Raw genomic sequence first — 21594 nt, 5'->3', positions numbered from 1 at the left:
GTGGCGAAGAGTGGTTGAGAGTCCGCCTGCCGATGCAGGGGACACGGGTTCGTGCCCCAGTCCGGGAAGATCCCACATGCTGCGGAGCAGCTGGGCCCGTGAGCCATGGCCGCTGAGCCTGCGCGTCCGGAGCCTGTGCTCCGCAACGGGAGAGGCCACAACAGTGAGAAGCCCGTGTACCGCCAAAAAAAAAAAAAAAAAAAAAAAAAGTGTTCCTGATGAAAATTTAGCATCCAAATTGAGATGTGCTGTAAGTGAAAAATACACACCAGATTTTGAAGACAGTACAAAAAGGGTAAAATCTTATTTAATAATCTTTAGATTAATCACACGTTGAAATATTTTCACTATACTAGGTTAACGATGACATTAAAATTAACTTCACCTGTTTTTTACTTTTTACTGTGTCTACTAGGAAATGTAAAATGGAATGTGTGGCTCACCCTGCATTCTGGAGAGCACTCATCCAACAGAACCAAGGCAGATGCAAGAGGAAAGAGACTGGAAGCAGGAAGACCAATAAGAGACTCTTCTTGATGAGTCCAGAAGAGACACAGGCCTGAATTATCTAAATGCTCCCCACCTTCGAAACTTAATTCAAGACCTACTACTACCTCCAAAGCTGTTCCAGTCGTAACTGTTCCTAATGAGATGCCTTTTTCTGAACTACTGGGGGAGTTAATCATCTGTAGGATTCACTTCGGCACTTAAATCATTTCCACCTGTCATTTCTACTTAATTCTGGGGTGAGCTGTTTCTCAGATTAGACTATCAGCTCCTAGGCTAAGTGCCACAATTTAGGCATCTTTAATTTTTCCACTGTGCAGTGCACTTTCAAAACTTTTTTTTTACTTCTTTATTGGAGCATAATTGCTTTACAATGGTGTGTTAGTTTCTGCTTCATAACAAAGTGAATCAGTTATACATATACATATGTTCCCATATCCCTTCCCTCTTGCGTCTCCCTCCCTCCCACCCCTCTAGGCGAGCACCGAGCTGATCTCTCTGTGCTATGCGGCTGCTTCCCACTAGCTATCTACCTCACGTTTGGTAGTGTATATATGTCCATGCCTCTCTCTCTCGCTTTGTCACAGCTTACCCTTCCCGCTCCCCATATCCTCAAGTCCATTCTCTAGTAGGTCTGTGTCTTTATTCCCATCTTACCCCTAGGCTCTTCATGACATTTTTTTTCTTAAATTCCATATATATGTGTTAGCATACGGTATTTGTCTTTCTTTCTGACTTACTTCACTCTGTATGACAGACTCTAGGTCTATCCACCTCATTACAGATAGCTCAATTTCGTTTCTTCAAAACTTTATTAATAAACAGAACTACATGAATGACTCCCCATATATTCCGTCACATAATCTGGAGATACTCGTATAGCTAATTTTACTTTTCCTCAGCAGAAGGTTTTGACATCTTAACGACATGAGCTAAAACCATGTAAAAGTCAACCAACACTCCAGGCCAATGTTCCAATAAAGCAGTGATATCTAATCAGTGAGCAAGCCTTGGCAAACTGTATTGGATACTAGCAAGAAAAAAAAAGTCAAGATGGCAAAGCAATTTAGCATTTTCACAAATTCCATTAAAAATCAAACCAAAAATTCTGATTATCTATGGCCTCCACTGCCAGAGATAACCTTTGCACCCTAAGCATTAAGAACATTCATTCAAGGGAAAAAACACACAGCTTTCACACTTAAAAATCAACCCCTAGGGCTTCCCTGGTGGCGCAGTGGTTGAGAGTCTGCCTGCCGATGCAGGGGACACGGGTTCGTGCCCCGGTCCGGGAAAATCCCACATGCCACGGAGCAGCTGGGCCCGTGAGCCATGGCCGCTGGGCCTGCGCATCCGGAGCCTGTGCTCCGCAACGGGAGAGGCCACAACAGTGAGAGGCCCGCGTACCGCAAAAAAAAACAACCCCTAAAAATGAATCCTTCTAATAAGCAACACATTTTCCAGATAGAGAGCCACATATTACTAATAATCTAAACTCAGCATTTTCCTATCTAAATTAAAGTCAGGTGAAGGAAAATCTTTTTAGGGAAATGTTAAAAAATATATATCTTACTGTATCATTCATAATAAAGTATTTCACCTAAAGTACCACTTAAATTTTCTGAGAGGAACCCTTAAAACACACACACACACACACACACACACACACACACACACTCTCAAGCAACTGGTCAGCTTTTATCCCTACAAAAATAGGAAGCTAGCAGCAACTAGTTTAAAGCAAAGGGACACTTATATGGTTATCAGCACTGATCTTTCCGGAACTTTGCAGTTCTCAGAATTTTAACGTTTGTTTGACATTTTTTTAAAAAGCTGACAAGTTATAACAACAACAGAATCGATCTTTCCTAAATTTGTTTAATGGCTATAAAGCCTATGTAACGGTGCAAATAAAGTTTCTATCTCCAAACGACTGAGCAATCAAAGATGGAGTCACGACAGCTCATAGGGAAAAATAAGTTAAGGCTGTTCTAGTCTGAAAGGCAGAAGAAACGGGGGAAACCTGTCAAATAGCCTGGATGAAATCAGGGAGTTAAAAAGAAACCACTCATTTCCTTTAGCACTGTGGGAAAATCCCGGTGCTAACAGAAAGCTAAGGAAAGTTTGGTTTGGCTGATTTCATTTTGTTTTCCTTCCAATATCATCACTGAGTTTGAACGGCTGCTTTCCTCCCCTCCCATTACTCGGTAAAAACTCCCCCACTGAATTGAGTTGTCTTCCGGAGCCTCGCGCCCCCGCCTCCCAGCCTGCAAACGTGCTCAGACGCCTCTGGGTATGTTGTGGTCTCACCAGTCCGCGGGCCAGCGCTCCGAACTCAATGGACAATGGGAGCTCACCCCCGTGCACGCCAACTACAAAGCTCAGGAGGGCCATTTCCCTTTTCCTGCCCAGATGCTGTTTTTCCCCCTTCGAAGCAGGGCCCCGTTCTCCACTACAGCTGTAGTTTGGTCTGGGACGCCTGTCTCCCTTCCCACCTGCAGAGCTGCTGAACCCCTCCACCCCTCCAAATAAGTTGTAGGGCAGCGCACAGGCCAACGGGGACCCCCTACCCAGGGGCTTAATTGGGGTCACGGGTTTCAAAGTCCAGGTAGGACGGGGAGGGGATGTCTCTGGACGCTTGATCATGGCCCTCAAGGCTAAGTCGTCCCCACTGTCCCCTCGCCAGCCTCTACCTGCCTCCCATCCCCCTACAGCGAGGAGAGCGGGGAGGTGCGGGCAGGCAGCACGGCCACCTCCTCCTCCAGTGGAGCCCTGGGCGACACTCACCCTTTCACCACAAAGAAGGGGTCCTCCATGGACATGGCGTCCCGGCCCCCGGCCGCCTCACGCTTGCTCCGCGCACAGCGCGCCCGGCGAACGCTGCCCACCCCACCCGCCTCGCGCGGCCGCCGGCGCCTCGGCCTGAGGGACCCGGAGCCTCTGCGCGCGCAGGCCGGGGTGCACTGGCCCGCCGCGGGTCCAGCACTTGGTCGGCACCGCAGACCGAATCCCTGACTCTGTTGCCCGGCCCCGCGGCCGCCCCCTCCCCCGGCTCCTCCCAGCGCGTCCGGCCGCCTGGCTCCGCCCCCGGGTTGCTCAGCCTCCGCCAGTCACGAACGCCGTCCGCCGCACCACTTCCGCACCCATGCTCACGTGACCAGACCCGGCCCCGCCCCTTGTCGGCGGGGCATGGGCACCTTGTCACAAGACCCTGGAGACGGGGCTCTGGGGGTGGTGGGGGAGGGCGGGTCTTCTCTCGCCTCGCCCCTCAGGATTCAAGGGGGAGGAGCTGCTTGTTCCCTTGCGGGAAAGGCTGTCGGGTTTCCTAGATACGCCGTAGTACCTGCTTTGCACAATCCTTTCACCTTTCCTATACTTTTGATACTTGATTTTTGATAACACGTTGATTTAGAAATCCATCTCGTCCTCGACTTACAATAAAGCGTGCTCGTATACATTATCTGACTATGATAATATTGAACAACTCCTTTATGAAGGTCTTACTATATCCAGCAATGCGCTGAAGGCTGTATGTGCATTATCTCAATATTCTTGGGGCGGGGGCGGTATTACCATTCCCATTTAGTAGATGGGAGAATTTCAGAGAGGTTTCAAGATTTCCTGTGCTCACACAACCTGGACAGGGCAGAGCCAGAGAATCTGTGCACTGTCTACCAGACTGGGGTGTGTTTTCTTTTGCTGTGCGTTCTTTTCATACAGCATACGGTGCTTCCCAAGAGAGAGAACTTTTGAGGGACAAAGAAAGGGCCAGGTATAGCAACCTCTTCCAGGCTAAATGGTTCAAAAGCGATTCCAGAAAGCATTTTGGTCAGAACAGTTATCAAACGTATATGCTAGATATGCTGTGGGGTTTTTGAACTTTAATTGCTGATTATCATTGAGCACTTCCTGTATGTCAAGCACTGTGCTAAGTTATTCCGTTGCACTCACAATGAGGTAATTACTGTTGTTATCCCCATTTTACGAGTGAGAAGTCTGAAGCTCTTGGAATGTTAAGTGACTTGCTTAAAGTCACCAGTCTTTTTGGAGATGGGAGAGTGCTCAAAGCCAGACAAACCCTGTTTGAACCTGAGTTCTATTATTCAGTTCCTCATATATAAAACATGGATCATAATATTTAGCTCATGGACTGTTGTGAAGGTTAATTTGAAATGCATGGAAACCCCAAAGCCCCAGCAGAGTGAGGCAGTGAAGTCAGGGAAACCAGTCCAGAAGCTACTGTGGTCATCTAGTCTGAAGGGGTGAAAACCAGACTAGGATGACAGCAATTGTGGGAAGAATCTGATAGATGTTTCCAAGGAAAAACAAAACACCTAGACATGACGAAAGACTGAATAGGGTTAAGGAGGAGAGAGGTGAAAGCCAAAGACTCCAGTCTTCTCTGAGACCCTGGAGGAGCAGTGGAGGTCAGGTATGGGGGAACAAAGAAGCTGTTGGAAGAGAACTGTTTTGGTTCTGAACATATTGAGTTGGGGAACTGAAAAGGGATCATCTTTCATTCATTCAATAAACACAGAAATCGAGAAGATGAGAGTTGTGATTAAGAGCCATAGTTGCAGACAGATTACCTGAGTTCAAATCCTAATTCTGCTACTTCCTGACTGTTGTGTCTTGGGCAAGCTTAGTTTCTCATTGTCCTCAACTATGAAATGGATACTATAATAACACCTTCCTCATAGAGAGTGTCATCAGGATTAAATGAATCAGTGTCTGAGAAGTGCTTAGAACAGTGCTGGCACGTGTTGTATTCTTACTGTGTGCTAGGCACTGAGGACACAGAGATATACAGGCTTGGTCCTTGACTTCAAGGAGCTCTCAGACTGGTGGGAAAGCCAAGCCAGTTACACAATGTTGCCACAGAAACAACCCAGCCTGGAGACAGCAGGGCAGCCTGGGGGGGGGGGGGGGGCGAGCCACAGCAGGGGGCATTGCCGGAATGGAAGGAATGGGACTGTGGCCACAGGAACTAAGGCTGGAAAAGGGCAGGGCCAGTTTATTGGGGGGTCCTTGATTGTGCTGTTAAGAACTGTGGACACTGTACTATAGATCATGGCAGCTGAGGGAATTGACAGGATAATACTGGCATTTGACACAGGTGCAGCAATGGCTGAAAGGTCAGCTAGGAGGTCATCATCCAGAGGAGGGATGAGGGTGTCCTGAAATAAGCTCACTGGAGGACGGAAAGGAGGGATACATTTGAGAAATACTTTAGAGGCAAAATCTGGGGACATGGTGAATTATTATCCCAATCTTTTAAAAGCCCTGAGATACATGTTCTTTCCTGGAACACTCCAGAAGACACTTGCTCTTGTTGGCATCCATTGACTTGGCCATGGCTGTCTACATTTCCCAGCACCAGCCACAGGAAATATCCACATACTGGTCATGTTTTCTCTCTTTGCCTTAGTTGTTACCATCACCTCCACCCTTATCTACACACTGGATTAAAATAAACCAATTTTAGTCAATCTATATATCCAACACAAGGAAGTGACTAAAAATTTATGGGACATTCATCTGATGGTCACTAAAACTGTTTAAAAGTGTGTAATGACGTGTATTGAAAGTAGCAAGACAATATTGTATATATATGATTTCAATTCTGTTCATTTTTATATATAGAAACAGTTTTATGCATAGAAATTTTTTATACATAGGAAAAAGAAAATGTACTTAAAGTTTGGCTGTTTTCTACAATGGACTATTTACTTGGATAATCAGAAATATAAAAAGTAAAAAAGAAAAGAAAAATTGAAGAAAGATAAGTGAGAAAGCCAAGTGACGACATATGCAAAAGTACATCAAAGGTTAGCAATTTTAAATCCTTTTTAGAATAACTCAAGTTAGAAGTGTATGAATGAATGGATATTAGTGAGTACTAAAAGTTAAAATACTCTATTGGAAGTCAGTGAACTTCTTGACATAACAGTGAATTTGAACCATCGTAGAAGGGCAGGTATGACTTTACCCTCCTCTATGAATTTGTTAGTGCACAGGGGAGGAAAAATCACAATTTCTCTTGGTAAACTAGTGAATAACGACAATAGTAATAGCAATTTCTAGCATTTACTTACTATGTAAGTTTGTGCTAAGTAATAATATACACTATGCTAAGTAACATACATGCATACTCTTCAGAAGTGGCTCCAAAATTTCTACATGGGGCAGGTTTTAGAATGTAACTTGTTTGGACAACAGGGCTAGGAGGCTTGAACTGAGGTTGCATGGCAGACCCACTGTATTTTCTTAAATTTGGGGTTTATTTGGGACCATGATTATATGTGCATGATAGTGGTGCTCTAAAGTCCCAAGTGAAAAGTCACCTCTTGGTTCCACCACTGCTGATTTCATTGAATCCTCACAACAGCTCTGCTTCTTATCCCCATTTTCCACAAGAAATCTGAGGCTTAGAGAGGTTAATAATTTGCCCAAGGTCTCATAGGCAGGCAGTGAGAGCCCTATTTGAAAATAAGTTTGTCTGACTCCTAAACCCATGTTCTTTGTTACAGTACTCTCCTGCCGATTTGTATAAGGGCTGGCCTTGCCCCAAAATTGGTGAATGGATTTTTTTTTTTTTTGCAGTACGTGGGCCTCTCACTGTTGTGGCCTCTCCCATCGTGGAGCACAGGCTCCAGGAAGCCCTGGTGAATGGATTTTACCTAAGCACAGAAAGTGGCTCAAATCAGATTTCACAGACATGCATGTGCACATAAGCGCGCGCGCACACACACACACACACACACCCCTACTGAATTTTTTAAAACAGCCCAGAGGAAACTACTTATTGAACATGATAAAAAAAATTACGGTATATTGAAAACAATATATTTAACAAATAAGACCCTTTTGCTAACTTAATAATTTGTCTTTTGGTTTTTGAGGATGACTTGTTCCATTTGCAAATGGGTCAGATTCTTCAGAAGGGCCTTAAGATATATATAATAAAGCAGGTATTAAAAAGCCAAAGACATAATTAGAGGGATCCGTAGTAAACAAGATAAACACAAGCCACTCTGAAAAATACAACTTGAGATTCAAGGATAGTCAGCTGCTCAGAGGTAGAGCTAGTTCCCAAGGAGCGTGCACAGGATGCTCCCCACTTCAATGCTTCCCAGCTTAGTCGAGCAGTCTTCACTTGTCCTTTAAGATCTTGACTGTTATCAAATCTATTTATTTAAAAACTTAAGGACTATTAAAGCTATACCATAAAAAATGCATGTTGGGGCTTCCCTGGTGGCGCAGTTGTTGAGAGTCCGCCTGCCGATGCAGGGGACACGGGTTCGTGCCCCGGTCCGGGAAGATCCCACGTGCCGCGGAGCGGCTGGGCCAGTGAGCCATGGCCGCTGAGCCTGCGCGTCCGGAGCCTGTGCTCTGCAAGGGGAGAGGCCCCAACAGTGAGAGGCCCGCGTACCAAAAAAAAAAAAAAAAAAATTGCACGTTGGTATTGGGAAATTGTTAAGTGAAAAATAAATTACCAAATAATGTTAGGATGTGAAACCTTGTTTTGGTAAAATGAACCTCCCAAAGTGTGTTTGTATACGTACATATATAGTCATAGCAAAAGCACTGAAAAGACACATACTAAAATGTTAACAGTGGCTTTCTCTGAGGAGTGATTTTTATCTTAGTACTCTGAGTTTTTGGTGTATTTTGAAGTTTTCTGGATTTTGTTTGTTTGTTTCTTATTTATTATTATTATTATTTTATTTATTTATTTTTGGCCACTCAGCCCAGCTTGTGAGATCATACTTCCCAAACCAGGGATTGAACCGGGGCCTCAGGAGTGAAAGGGCTGAGTCCTAACCACTGGACTGCCAGGGAATTCCCTTCCGGATGGTTTTTGCTAATTTGCACTTAAGATAATATGACTTTAAAAAGTGTGGTCATCATGCCCACTTTTTAATGTAAATGCTGCAGACTGCAGTACAGTATGCAGTTTTGGAACAAGATACGAACAGAAATTCAAAGGAACAAATAAATACACTGCCATGGAACTCCAGTGCTAGTGAGAGATCTCTGGGACTATTGGGGTCTCTGGGAGTGGCACAAGAGTTAAGGGAAGAACAAAGAAGTGAAAGAGGAAAGAAAGGAAGAAAGAAATACAAAGATCTGAGAAGAGAAGGTGCTAGGAGATGCTGAGAAGGTGTCAAATATTAATTTCATTATTGTCTTCTTTTTTTCTTTTGGGAAATGGAAGATGTATAGTTTCCTGTTGCTGCTATAACAAAATTACTACAAACTAAGTGCCCTAAAACATCATAAATTTATTCTCTTATAATTCTGGGGGTCAGAAGTCCAAAAGTGGGTCTCATGGGCTAAAATTAACGTGATGGCAGGATAGCACAGGGAGATCAGCTCGGTGCTTTGTGACCACCTAGAGAGGTGGGATAGGCAGGGTGGGAGGGAGACGTAAGAGGGAGGGGATATGGGGATATATGTATACGTATAGCTGATTCAATTTGTTATAAAGCAGAAACTAACACACCACTGTAAAGCAATTATACTCCAATAAAGATGTTTAAATAAATAAATAAATAAATAAAGTGATGGCAGGGTTGCATTTCTTCTGGAGGCTCTAGTGGAGAATCTGTTCCTTCTGTTTCCAGTTCTAGACACTGTTTGCCTCCCTCTTATAAGATCCTTGTGATTGGACCCACCAGATAAGCCTGGATAATCTCCGCATCTCATGATTTTTAATTTAATCTTATCTGCTAAGTCCCTTTTGCCACGTAAGGTAAGATATTCACACGTTCTGGAGATTAGGATGTGGAGATCTTTGGGGTGAGGATGGGGGCATTATTCAGCCTGCTGCAGAAGGAAACTAGTATGTTCTCCTACCCATCTGGTACATTGTAAACAGAGCCTCATCTAATTCTTCAACAAGCCTTGTGAAATATATGCCAGGATTTGTTTCTAAAGTTGAGGAAACTGAGCCTCAGCACAATTTGGGATTCTGCGCAAGGTCAAGTAGCCGGGATGCGAGCCCCGGTCCCTGAGCCGGAGCTGAAGCCAGCCTGCCTGGTGGCCTTGCCTCCACTCATCTCTCCCACTTACCCCTACTTCCTCTTTCTTGTCTGGGCCTGTCCTCCAACTCCCTGAACAAGCTTAAGCTTCTGTTTCCCAACTCCTCCGTGCTCTCGTGATGACAATGCAGCCGTGGCTTGGCGCTGAGGTTTGCTAATCAAGCAAGCCAAGCTAGCTGCCCCTCAGAATCTTCTTTTAGGCTTTTTTCTAACTCTCCTTTATTCAACGAGCATTTTTTTGAGCTATTGGGCTGGGTGCTAGAGCAGCAGGGAAGATAGGCCTAAGCTAAAAATGTCAGGACAGTCTACATGATACATATTATATCAGACATAAGGACTGAAGCATTATAGGAAGCCAGGGCAAGTCCTGGGAACTTTGTGTGACTCTTTCTCATGGACCCTGGGAGAACTCTAAGCTCCAGGGAATAAGCAAAGACTTCTTTTTATTTTGAGCCTCCTGGGGGACCAGATATGATTACTCTTTGTGTTCCTTGTGTCTTTCCCATAATTGTGTTCCATAAATATTCGAAAGTTGGGAACAGGGTCAAGACAGGAACAGCAAAAAGCAAGCAGTGTCTGAGACCAACAAAGGTTTAAAGGCCACTGCCGAAAGCAGGCAGTGCTTTTGTTTTCCCTCTCTCTCTCTATTCTACCTAGCATCTGATGACACTATTTCCCCTGTTTTTACTGGGAGAGAACGCTGAGTGTCACTCAGTTGCTGAATCACTCAAGAGCTGGTAGAGTATAGGTTCTTGAAAGATCAGCAGGGATCTGTCAGTGTTTTGGTTAAAAGAATCGGAAAGAGAAGGATTCTAGAGGGGCTGATGGTGCTCCTGTTACCTCTCATCATTGCATTAGCAGTGATGCACAGTGATGCTCGTGAGCACCCCAAGTTCTCTTTGCTCTGAACTCCTCAGCCGAGGCAGCCTCAGGGAAAGAGCTTGTCTTCCTAAAACTTCTGGTGAGATGATTAAGAAGCCAGGGGCAGAAAATTGTGTTTATTAAACCCAGGACTTGTCAGAGGGTTGGACTAGCTGTACAGTTTTCCAGTTCACGTGTGTAGGATTTTGATGTCACCTGCCTTCTGAGGGGTTGGAAGCCATTCCGGAAAGACCCTCTGGGTAACTTCCTCACTTCCTACTTCCCTTCTGAGCATTGCTCCCTTTCTTTTCTGTTCATGTCTTTTCTTTTACTTTTGTTTTTCCTCTCTACTAGCTTGGTAAGTCTCATGAGGATGTGGTCAGAGTTTCAGGGCCATTAAACAGTTGAGCAGATCCATTGTTCAGGTTTACTTGTTTTTCCTCTTCACCACAATCCCAACCTGTAATACAAGATCCCAGAAAGATAAAACCATGGTTCTGGACTTGTTTACTAGGTGTAAGAGACATCAACTGAGTAGAAGGAGTTTTTCATTGTTTAGGGAGCCTATGTTACTGGGGAAGCAGTTGCTTTCTGTTGCCTACAATACACCAAAAGACCTGTGGGCTGGAAGCACCAGGCTTCTCTGCCCTAAGCAACTGCTTTCCCAGCGAGGGGCCAGCACTCCCAGATGGCTGCCGGGCAATGTCTCCATCTCAGTCTGGGCCACCACCATAGGCAGTGATTCACGAGCATGACAGGAAGGAGCTCTTTCAAATCATCTGTGTGTTAATTATACAAATGTTGGTTGATGACCTACTGTGTGACAGCACTTTTGGGGACATGACCATGAACAAGACAGACAAAGGTCCTGCTTCTATAGAAACTTAATCCAGAAAAAGTCCTACCGTTCAAGTCAGAAATGGGAAAGATTGAGGGTGAGGGTAAGAGACAGAGGATAAAAAGAGGAAAGGAGTGATATTTCTAGAATGTAAAAAGCCTATATATTACCTGTATTTAATCCTCAAAGAACTCTCTAATAATATGACCACAGTATCCCCTAAACATAATCTTTCATGTAATGGTCTAACTGACCCTTGTGGCAGGCTAAGAAAATATTCCCATTTCCAGATGAGGAGACCCAGGCCTAGAGAGGTGGACTCAGCTCACATAATGAGCAGAGTCTGAAGTACATGCAGGTCTTTTAGCCTACAGTCCAGGGCTTTTCCACAATATCACAGCACCTCTGGATGTGGACGCTTGGCACTTCGATAATAGGTGGAATGAGAAATAGAACCAGTCATATATAAAGGGCAGGGAAGGTCGCTTTGTGCTGGCTATTCTCCTTTTGACTCCTTCCACTCCATCCTTCTCTGGCCTGTCTTGTGCCCTGGGAGGCTGACTGCTACAGAAGGCATCACCCAGTCTCTCTTGCAGGCTGATTTCTGTTCGGGTTCACCCAATGGGAGATGCTGAAAGGAGAGCAGTCACAGAGGAAAGAGAGGTTGGGGTATTTCCTTCTTCCTCTTTCCCCACTTTGTTTACTGTTTCTGGCAGTAGGTCCCTCTGCAATACAGTTTTCTCTGAACAGCCCTTTCTTCATGGTTCTAGCTCTCATGAGGCCTCAGGAGCACTATTCGCTCCTCCAGTCTCTACAGCCCTAAGGGTGGTAATGGCTTCCTATAGTTGTTAGCTTATGGGTGCCCTATTATCCCTCATCTGTTCCTGTAACTTTGCTCATACCTCTGCATGAAGTCCCTTCATTAACGTTTCTTCATGTGACTCATCTGGGATGAAGGTTGTTACCTGCCACGATCCTGACTGAGTGTTCTGAGCATTGAGGGATGCTGACAGGGAAGGGAAACAGGGTTATGAAAAAGGTCTTGGTCTACTTGATATTTGGGCCTAATGCTAGCCCTGAGTAGGAGCTTCTAGGCATGGAAACGCAGGGAGGAGATACCAGAGTGTATGGGGTTCACAGCTCAATGACAAGATCTCTCCAACATCACTTCCAGTGTGTTGATTTCATTGACTCCATGGCCTGCAGTAGACTGTGCTTTCCTTTGTACTTCCATAGCTCCTGCTCACAGCTCTATAACTTTCTATTTACCAAAATCTTTCCTTTAAGCCTCTCCTCAAAGGCAGGAAGAGAGATCTTCTCATTTTTCTCTTCTTTATTTTCCTCGTACTTCCTAGTGACCAATAGGCACCTAATAAATGCCTCCTGGAATTTATGTTCCAAGGTGACGTCCCTAAGAAATTGAAGTGATCTGGCCGTGTGCCATAGAGAACTTGGTCAGCAATAATGACTAAATTCACAACTGTGGTTTATTCTAGTTGCAGAATTTGTACGAAAAAGAAAGGTGTTTCATGCTTTACAGCTCCTCCTGTTCTTCATTTCAGCCTGTGGGAGACGGTGAGCTGGTGACGTGGGTGGGTGTCATCAGGGCGGGGGCATGCGTGGGATCTCTCTTGCAGAGGCATATGTGGTTTGTGTGTTTCATCCTGAAAAAGCCAAGGTCAGTCTCTTGATATTACTCATAACTCTATGGATATTTCAATCTGCTATATCAATCTGCTTCATGAATGATGAAGTCCTTCACAGACAAGGAGTAATGATGGATAAGTCCCCTGAACTGTCAACTGGGCTAGCATTAGAAGACAGATTTGCAAATTATCCGCCTAGAAATGACCTTGAGTTCCAAGAGTTAACATGAGAAAATATGGGCATTTGCTATAGACATTATTAGACTTCAATCTGTTTCCATGGAGCTGTTGCCAAGGCACATGCAGTAGAAATTTCTCCAAGATACTGTTTTACTCCCTTAAGGCCTTCTTGGTTGACATTGAATCTATCTAAATCTGAGAAATGCAACTAATTTGTAGATTTTCTTCTGACTAGTTGCAATATTTGTCTATTCTCACTAAAACGCATTGACCTCAGTCATCCTGTTACCCCAGAAGGATTGCCAAGGACTCGAAGGAAGGGGCCTAGGTTAAAGATCAAACAAGTGGCTCTTTAAACACTTGAAACCCAAATTGAGACAGATGACAGAGGACATTCTTTCTGACAGCCAAATTTATATTTATTATGGAAAACCCTTCAAGAGTATAAGTACCAAATCACATTTTGTTACAACTTCAATGAATCATTTAAAAAGAATAAAATTCATAAAAATGTAATTCTTCTGGGAAATAGGAGAACATATGGTCGTCATTGTATACAGAGAGTACTGGGGAAAAAAAACCCACCAGGGTACATTCATTCATTCTCCAGAGCTCTACATGGCCCACAGTGATCTCCTTGCTATTCCTCAAATACATGGAACAGGCAATTTCCTTGAGGACTCCGGCTTGTTGTTCCGTCTGAAAGGTTCTTCTCCTATGACTCACTTCCTCACTTCATTCACATCTCTGCTCAGATGCCACCTGCTCGGAAGGCCTTTCCTGGTCCCTCTACCTAAAAGGTCAGCCCTCTTCACACTCTACCTCCTTTCCTTGCTTTTTTCCCTTTTTCTTTTTTAAATTTGTTTTTCTCTTTTTGAACTTTTTTCTTTTTTTCCCTTTTACTTTATTATTATTTGTGTGTGTGTGTTTATTTCCTTTCCCCACTTTATTACTCTTCACAACTCTTATCAGCAGCTGATCCTGTATTATATCTTCACCTACTGCAGGTCTTCCTTCCAGAAAGGAGCTCAGAGGGCTGGGATTTGATGTGTTCATTGCCGTATCCCTAGCAGCTAGGACTGTGCCTACTGGAAGTTCAGAAAAGGATAAAACTTAAAAGAGACATTGGTAACCTCCGAAGGGTAGCCTCAAAAGAGTAGCTAAAGAGTCAAACTGTCACATTCAGCACTTCCGGGCCCTCGATGACTTCCTGTAGTGAGAGGAGTTGTTAGGAGAGGGACTGGCAGTACTTGATGCGTATAGAACTACCTATATCACTGCATAGTTTGAGAAGTGTCCAAAGGCCCTCTTAACTAAAAATATCACCCTCCACTTCTCCCCCTCATTCCCACGATGCCTGAAATTCCAGAGAGTAGTTCCCAGGAATCATAATCATTTTGACTGCATTAAGGCATCGGGCTACTTGGGAGGGTCAACAGATATTTGGGACTTTGTCGAACTGGATATTCAGTTGGGACCCACAGCCAATTGTAGGAAGGTCTGGAGCCGGGGTCCCCAGGGACTGGGAAATCCAGGACAGTGAGTCATCCTTGACACAAGGGGGCGGGAGAGAGCAACGGTGATCTGGGTGAGAACCCTGAAACAGCCTGGGATGGGGAAGTGCCTCTGCTTCGGATCAGCTGGGCAGTCTAAGGCAAAGGGGCTTCTAGCCTGAGAGGTCAGAGTGTAATTCCTGGGTCCTCCACTTATGGATTCTAAGGATGATCTTGGGCAATTTTCTTCAACTCTCTGCACCCATGGTCCACCTGTAAAATGGGAATTTTAAGACCTTTAAGACTCAAAAGGTTGCAGTGAGGAATAAATGTAACTCATGCTTACCAGAGGCTTAGCATGGTAACTAACACATGGCGGCATGTGCTCAAGAAGTAAGTGCGGTTCTGAGGGTTATGATTCAGATTTTGCTGCCCTCCATGGCTCGCAGAAGGCCTAACTTCACAGCAGGTTTTCTACCTCCTCCTTGTGGATCCCTTTGTGTGAGAGCAGGATCTCTCTCCTAGCTGCTGGAACACCCCATTGGTACCTCTTTTGTGGCACTTAACTGCCTGCTGCCATGTGTTTGCCCCCGTGGAGGAATACCTGAAAACACTTTATCAATTATTTTATAATCTAGTGTTTCACAGCCTTTTGTCAAAACGGTCCAACTAGTTAATCTACAGGTTAAAGGGAACATAATATAGGATGTAAAGTCATCACTGCATTTGGTCTAATTGCTGTTCGGTTGTGTTGTTCAGGATTTTCAGCAATGCCTATCACAGGCTATTGGGACAGAGCAGCGAACGCTCTTTGAGAAGCAACTTGACTGGCCTGGACAGAAGACCAAATTCAAAATTGTAGATTTCAGTTCAATGAGTGGATTGATGTTCATGGAAAGGGAGAGAGAAACCTAATTTCATAATTATTGCAGCAAGAAGAATCAGAAGGTTAGAATGAATCATATGAAATTGCCATGTTGGTAGATCAAAAATGGCCAAGTACAGGTCTTTTCAAATGATACAACCTTCACAGTTCTTGTAGAAATCGAATCATCCAGGCAACATATCCATAGGCTATAACTTATGACAAGGTCTAATGCGACATGAGAGAAAGGGTACCATGGACTTTCCCCTATTTTTTCTGTGACTCAACATCTGTCAACCAACTTCCCATCACAGCTGAGGTAGCATTTTGGAAGCCCACGTGAGGAGCAAGTGTGACTCATACCTGTGGACGCACCAGATGGGTAATTGTATCCATGGCAAACGAAGGGGAGAGGGCTGTGATGTTCTGGAGCAGAGCCACGGCTGCATGAGGCTGGACGGGCAGATGACCGGCAGATGGAGGCCAGCCTTTTGGGGCAGAGCAGCCTTTGAAGTCAGGGCTGGCTAGTGGAGAAAAACTGCTCCCAAACCAGGAATAAGACTGAGACTGAGGTTGGAGAAAAGGGCATTAGTATTGGCAACAGACCATGTGCCTCTCTATTTACCTCTTATAAACTCTGGATAATGCAACTCTTTATGAAGTTACATTTTTATAAGAAAGTGAAATTACATGAATTGTAAATATTATGTATGGAGATAATGTCAGTGATGCTCATTTAGAATAAATCCTCCCATTCATTGAGCAGTAATGCCCCAAGTTGGTAATACTTTTTTTTTTTTTTTTTTGCTTGTTGGCATCTACTAGGCATGTAGACCCCAGATGTCATAAAACGAAATACAGATTCCAAGGGAAGTTCTACACGTCAATAACACAGTCTCTTCTTAAATCCTTCCTTCCTTGCTCTCTCCCATTCTTTGCCTGGAATTTGATTTCTATCAGGTTTTTGCTATCAGTAACTGTGGAAGCCATTCCTAGCTATGTCTTTGCCCCTCATCCCTTCAGCTCCAGCCGCAGGCCTTATTGCTGCTGGAGTGTGCCAGCTTGACCTCTCTTCAGGGCCTTTGTACAGGCCCCCCTGCCTGTACTGCGGTCCCCACATGTCTGCCTGGCTCCCTCACTCCCTGCAGGTACTTGTTCAGAAGTCTCCTTCTCGGAGCGGTCTTCCCTAAGTATTGATGTTTAGAATTATATTGCTTAGTCCTCTTTGCAAATTTTTCTCCATTGCACATTTTTTTTTGAATTTTATTTTATTTTTTTATACAGCAGGTTCTTATTAGTTATCCATTTTATACACATTAGTGTATATATGTCAATCCCAATCTCCCAATTCATCACACCACCACCACCACCACCCCGCCGCTTTCCCCCCTTGGTGTCCATACATTTGTTCTCTACATCTGTGTCTCTATTTCTGCCCTGCAAACCAGTTCATCTGTGCTATTTTTCTAGGTTCCACGTATATGCGTTAATATACAATATTTGTCTTTCTCTTTCTGACTTACTTCACTCTGTATGACAGTCTCTAGACCCATTGCACTTTTTAAACAACATGTTATATGTATTTATTTTATATTGTCTGCCCTCCTCCTCTCCTCCCGTTAGGATGTAGGCTCCAGAAGGGCAGACATTTTTATCTGTTTTGTCTGTGGTGTGCTCAGGGCCTGGAACAGCGCCTGGCACAGAGGCGGTACTCACATGTTTGTTGACTACTCAGATGGAGACTAAAAAAGTGTGAGAGCTAATGTTCCTGACTTGCTCTTCCTTTAGCCTCCGCCTTAAAACAGTTGTACATCTGCAAAACCTTTCTAGAGGTGGAGAAATAGAACCGTTTGCAAAATCAGTTGCAGATTCACCCATATTACACCTTTTGCAGACTCCAGGCTGGATGTAAATTAGATTTCAGCTCTGCTCCCTTTATGAAAAGTATTTTTTAAAGTATAAGCTCCTGGGAATTCCCTGGTGGTCCAGTGGTTAGGACTCGGTGCTCTCACTGCTGGGGCCCCAGGTTGGATCCTTGGTCGGGGAACTAAGATCCCACAAGCCGTGTGGTGAGGCCGAAATAATTTTTTTTAATTAAGTATAAGTTCAAGTTAAATAGATTCATACTCATTCCAGCATACTTAATTGTTTTGAAGCAGAGAAATAAAGTGTCTTGCCAACAATTTAATTCACAAATATTTACGAAGCACCTACCATGGGCTAGGCTCCCTATGCTAGGCCTTGTAGGAAATACAGAGGGAAGAAAGTAAGTCCCAGTTCTTTTTTTTTTTTTTTTGTATTTATTTATTTATTTTTGGCTGCATGGGGTCTTAGTTGTGGCACGTGGGGCGGGATCTTTTTGTTGCAGCGCACAGGCTTCTCTCTAGTTGTGGTGCGCGGACTCGGTAGTTGCGGTGTGCAGGCTTAGTTGCCCTGCGGTATGTGGGATCTTAGTTCCCCAACCAGGGATGGAACCTGTGTCCCCTGCATTGGAAGGCGGATTCTTAACCACTGTGCCACCAGGGAAGTCCTGTCCCAGTTCTTAAGTACCTTAGGATTGAGAAGAGGGTAGGAGGTGAACAAAGACAAAGAAAATAGAAGGCAGAATATGGCAGCTGTCGTTCTGGGGATAGAATTTGTGCTTCTGCTTTACCCTGGCTCTTGTCTTCATAAGAACCAAGACTTCTATGGTTATCTTATGTCCAACCTCAGAGGTTTCCACTGTGCTGCCTCCCTACCCACACAGGAAGGGAAAGGGGTGGGATATAAAGGGTCAACGCAGTGCAGAGGGGCACTGGGACCCTTATGCTCTGCCCAGGCCTGGGGGAGACCAGCCTCCATCTTGCCCAGCACCGCAGCTGACATGCAGGATACAACCTCCAGGGAGGGCCCACGGGGCAGGGGTGCCTGCTCTGAACCCTGGGGTGATATCCCAGGATATTTCTGGCTCCCACATATCTCTCCCTTCTCCACTGCACTAAAAACTTTATCAGTTAGTTGTTCCCAATATAGGATAATTCCCAAGGAGGGAATTATCATACTCCTTTTGTATGCAGTAGGTACTCTGCAGATATCTGTAGATGAATGGGCTTACATCACAGGAAACTCCTGGCGACTCAGTGATGCCATGGCAGGCCTGTGCAGTGATGTATTCTGGGGTAGATGTTTCCAGTCATGTCCCCTGTCACGTCACCTGGGCACCCACCTCCACATCCCCATGTCAACCCCTCCCTTCCTGCCTGCATGTGTATTCCCGGGTTTCCACACTTACCAGAGAATGATTGGCTGTGAGTTACTGGAGGATGGAAACACCACGGGGTTTCTCCAATATGCATATGACGGACAGGATTTCATTATCTTCAGTAAAGATACCCTCTCCTGGATAGCTATGGATAATGTGGCCACATCACCAAGCGGGCATGGGAGGCCAGTCAGCATGAGCTACAATATCAAAAGAATTGGCTGGAAGAAGAACGTATTGCCTGGTTAAAGAGATTTCTGGAGTATGGGAAAGGTACCCTACAAAGGACAGGTAAAGAGGAGGGAGAACACCTTGTCCTCATATCCTCAGAACCCATGGTTTTATACGTAACTTCCTCTCATCTAAGTTATAGCGACCCTATTCTGAAATCCATTTTGTTACTATCATGGTCTGTAACTCTCCATGAAAACTTTCCCCAGTTACTTTTTATCGGCATTTTGACAACATTCAGCAGTTCTTGTGGGCTCTAGAGCACAGGCTCAGTAGTTATGGCACATGGGCTTAGTTGCTCTACTGCATGTGGGATCTTCCTGGATCAGGGCTCGAACCTGTGTCCCCTGCACTGGCAGGTGGATTCTTAACCACTGCACCACCAGATAAGCCCCAACCATCTTAATTTTAATGGTTGCAGGTAACAGAAAACTACTCAAACTGGCTTTAGCACAAAGAATTTGTTGTTGTTGGCAAACCAGGGTCCTGGGTCATTCTTGGTTTTAGATGTTTCCTGCAAAGAAGAAAATTAATTGGGAAATGCAGTTGCTGAGTTCTAATATTATGTACTCAGTACATAAGATACTTCTGTTTAACTTGAACTTCTTCTTCCTAGAGCCCCCACTGGTCAGAGTAAATCGCAAAGAAATTTTCCAGGGATTGCAACTCTTTACTGCAAAGCTCATGGCTTTTACCCCCCAGAAATTTCCACGATCTGGATAAAAAAATGGGGAAGAAATTGTCTGAGAAATGGATTATGGAGACCTTCCTCCCGGTGGGGATTGGACCTATCAGACATGGGTGTCAGTTGAGCTGGATCCTCAGAGCAGCAACCTTTACTCCTGTCATGCGGAGCACGGCGGTGTCCACGTGGTTCTTCAGGGTTCCCAGGGTAGAGACGGGGTTGTGGCTGTCTGGGGAGTGAGACTGAGGACAGGGGGTGAGCAGGAAGCATGGATCGCTGCGTGCTTTAGAATGGGTCTGTTCAATCAGAGGTTCTCTCACTTTTCGGTCTCAAGCCTCCTTTATACTCTTAAAAAAATTATTGAGTAACCCAAAGAGCTTTTGTTTATTTAGGTTATATCTGTTTCTATTTACTGTATTACAAACTAAAAATTAAAAAAAAATTAAACACTAGAAAACACAAGCACATATTCCATTTTCTATCAGAATGATGATGTCATTTCATATCATGTGGCCTCTAGAAAACTCCACCGTGCCCACGTGAGAGATGGAGGTTTAAAAAAAGCGGGGGGGGGGGGGAGATCATGAATTAGATCTCATGGACACCTTGATTGGGTCTTGAGGACCCTTGGGGCATTCGGACCATACTTTGGGAGCTGCTGTTCCTCTGTTTTAGACTATTCTCCACGGAGCTGTGAAGTAAGAAGTGACAGTACGAAAAATAATGTCAGGCTTCCCGATGATCGCAGGTACAAAAGTTCCCAAACGTTAACATAGAAGAGGAGGAGCACTTGTGGATTTTCCCTCATTTGCTTTGCTTTTAGAATCAGAAACTATGCTTCTGGCGATGAAAGCTGTTGGGTTCATTGTCCCCGCCATTGTCCTGTCTGGAGTTGGTGTCGTAGCCTGGCAAAGGAAGCCCTGAGGTGAGAGGCCTGTGGAAGGATCCTAGGAGTTGACAGACTGTCTCTCCACAGCTCCAATGAGTTTTATTTTCTGCACCTGCCACTCTAAGCTCCATTGAGAAATGGGTTGGGCCTCACTTTGCAATCACAGGACCTAGAACACCCCTCTCACCATATAGGGAACACACACCACGGACGATGCTTGTAAGGAGAGTGGTCTGTTCCATAGGTGCTGCCTGACATCGACAGAGTAGTACAGCTCCTGTCCAGGTGGACAGTCCTCCTAGAAGTTGGGTCAGAGAAGATACAGCGACATTGGTTTGTCTTTTTCCAAGTGATATTGTTATGATTAATTACTATCAACTTTTGAGGGAATTTTGTCCTTGGTTTCAAAACTTCAGTAAGTTTTCCCATTTTGACAAACATTATTCTGCTTCAATCATATGGAAGTCACTTTTCTTCTAAATTCATCTTTCAACCCATGAAACGTGGAAGAGATACCTTTGGAGAATGGAATTCAGGGTAAGAAAAAAGGGAAGGAGAAATGGGAGAGATATAGGCTCTTAGTACCTTGGGGAAAAAACTTCATTCATTCAGTAAACATGTCTTAAATGCCTACTGTGTTCTAAGCACTGTATTAAATGCTGGGATATAGCAATGCAAAAGACAGACATGATGCCTGTTAGAGAGCTTACAGTCTAGTTTTGTAAGGTCATTCCCCACCTCTGGCCTCACTAGGTGCTCAAGTTGATCACAGCATAATATTGATGAGTCCTGGATAATGGGTTTGAAGCCAGTGTGGGCCAGGAATTTGGCTTTGTTTCATAGCCACAGACTTAAACCTCGATTCAGGTGATACCATGCAAAGCATGTTATTAGTTCAAAGTAAAACCAACCCTCTACTAGAAAATTAACTCAGAGTTAATGGGCCATTGTGTTTTCTTTAGAAAGTATAACACTAATCCCAATCCAGCAAGTGATCGCTGCTGAAGCAAAAAAAAATTTTTTTTTCTTTTTATACAGTGACACACCTCTCTCAAGAATGAAACGCACCGTGAGTTCCTGCTTTTTATCTTGCGGAGTTTGTGAATCTGAGTTA

The 21594-nt window shown here is 44.4% G+C and overlaps 2 protein-coding genes across 3 annotated transcripts in view; one reads left to right on the top strand and one right to left on the bottom strand.

Moving 5' to 3' along the window:
- STX6 (syntaxin 6) overlaps positions 1–3553 on the bottom strand; it is a 45549-nt gene extending 41996 nt beyond the window's left edge. For both annotated transcript variants that reach the window (XM_030847621.2, XM_060295667.1), the window contains exon 1: positions 3295–3553. In XM_030847621.2, the coding sequence (XP_030703481.1) occupies positions 3295–3329 (35 nt within the window). In that variant the 5' untranslated portion in view covers positions 3330–3553. The remainder of the gene's footprint in view (positions 1–3294) is intronic.
- A 6822-nt stretch (positions 3554–10375) lies between these two features.
- Positions 10376–20515, top strand: LOC115847596 (major histocompatibility complex class I-related gene protein). The gene is given in 7 exon segments (XM_030847611.1): positions 10376–10430; positions 18692–18835; positions 18838–18966; positions 19523–19552; positions 19555–19628; positions 19630–19798; positions 20415–20515. Coding segments are annotated over 7 exon segments (702 nt in total).
- The last annotated feature ends 1079 nt before the right edge of the window (positions 20516–21594 follow it).

The sequence above is a fragment of the Globicephala melas genome, chromosome 1 (assembly GCF_963455315.2).
Source record: "Globicephala melas chromosome 1, mGloMel1.2, whole genome shotgun sequence".
NCBI lineage: Eukaryota > Metazoa > Chordata > Mammalia > Artiodactyla > Delphinidae > Globicephala > Globicephala melas.
Note: the sequence above shows the minus strand (reverse complement) of the source record. Positions and strands in the feature narration are given on the sequence as shown.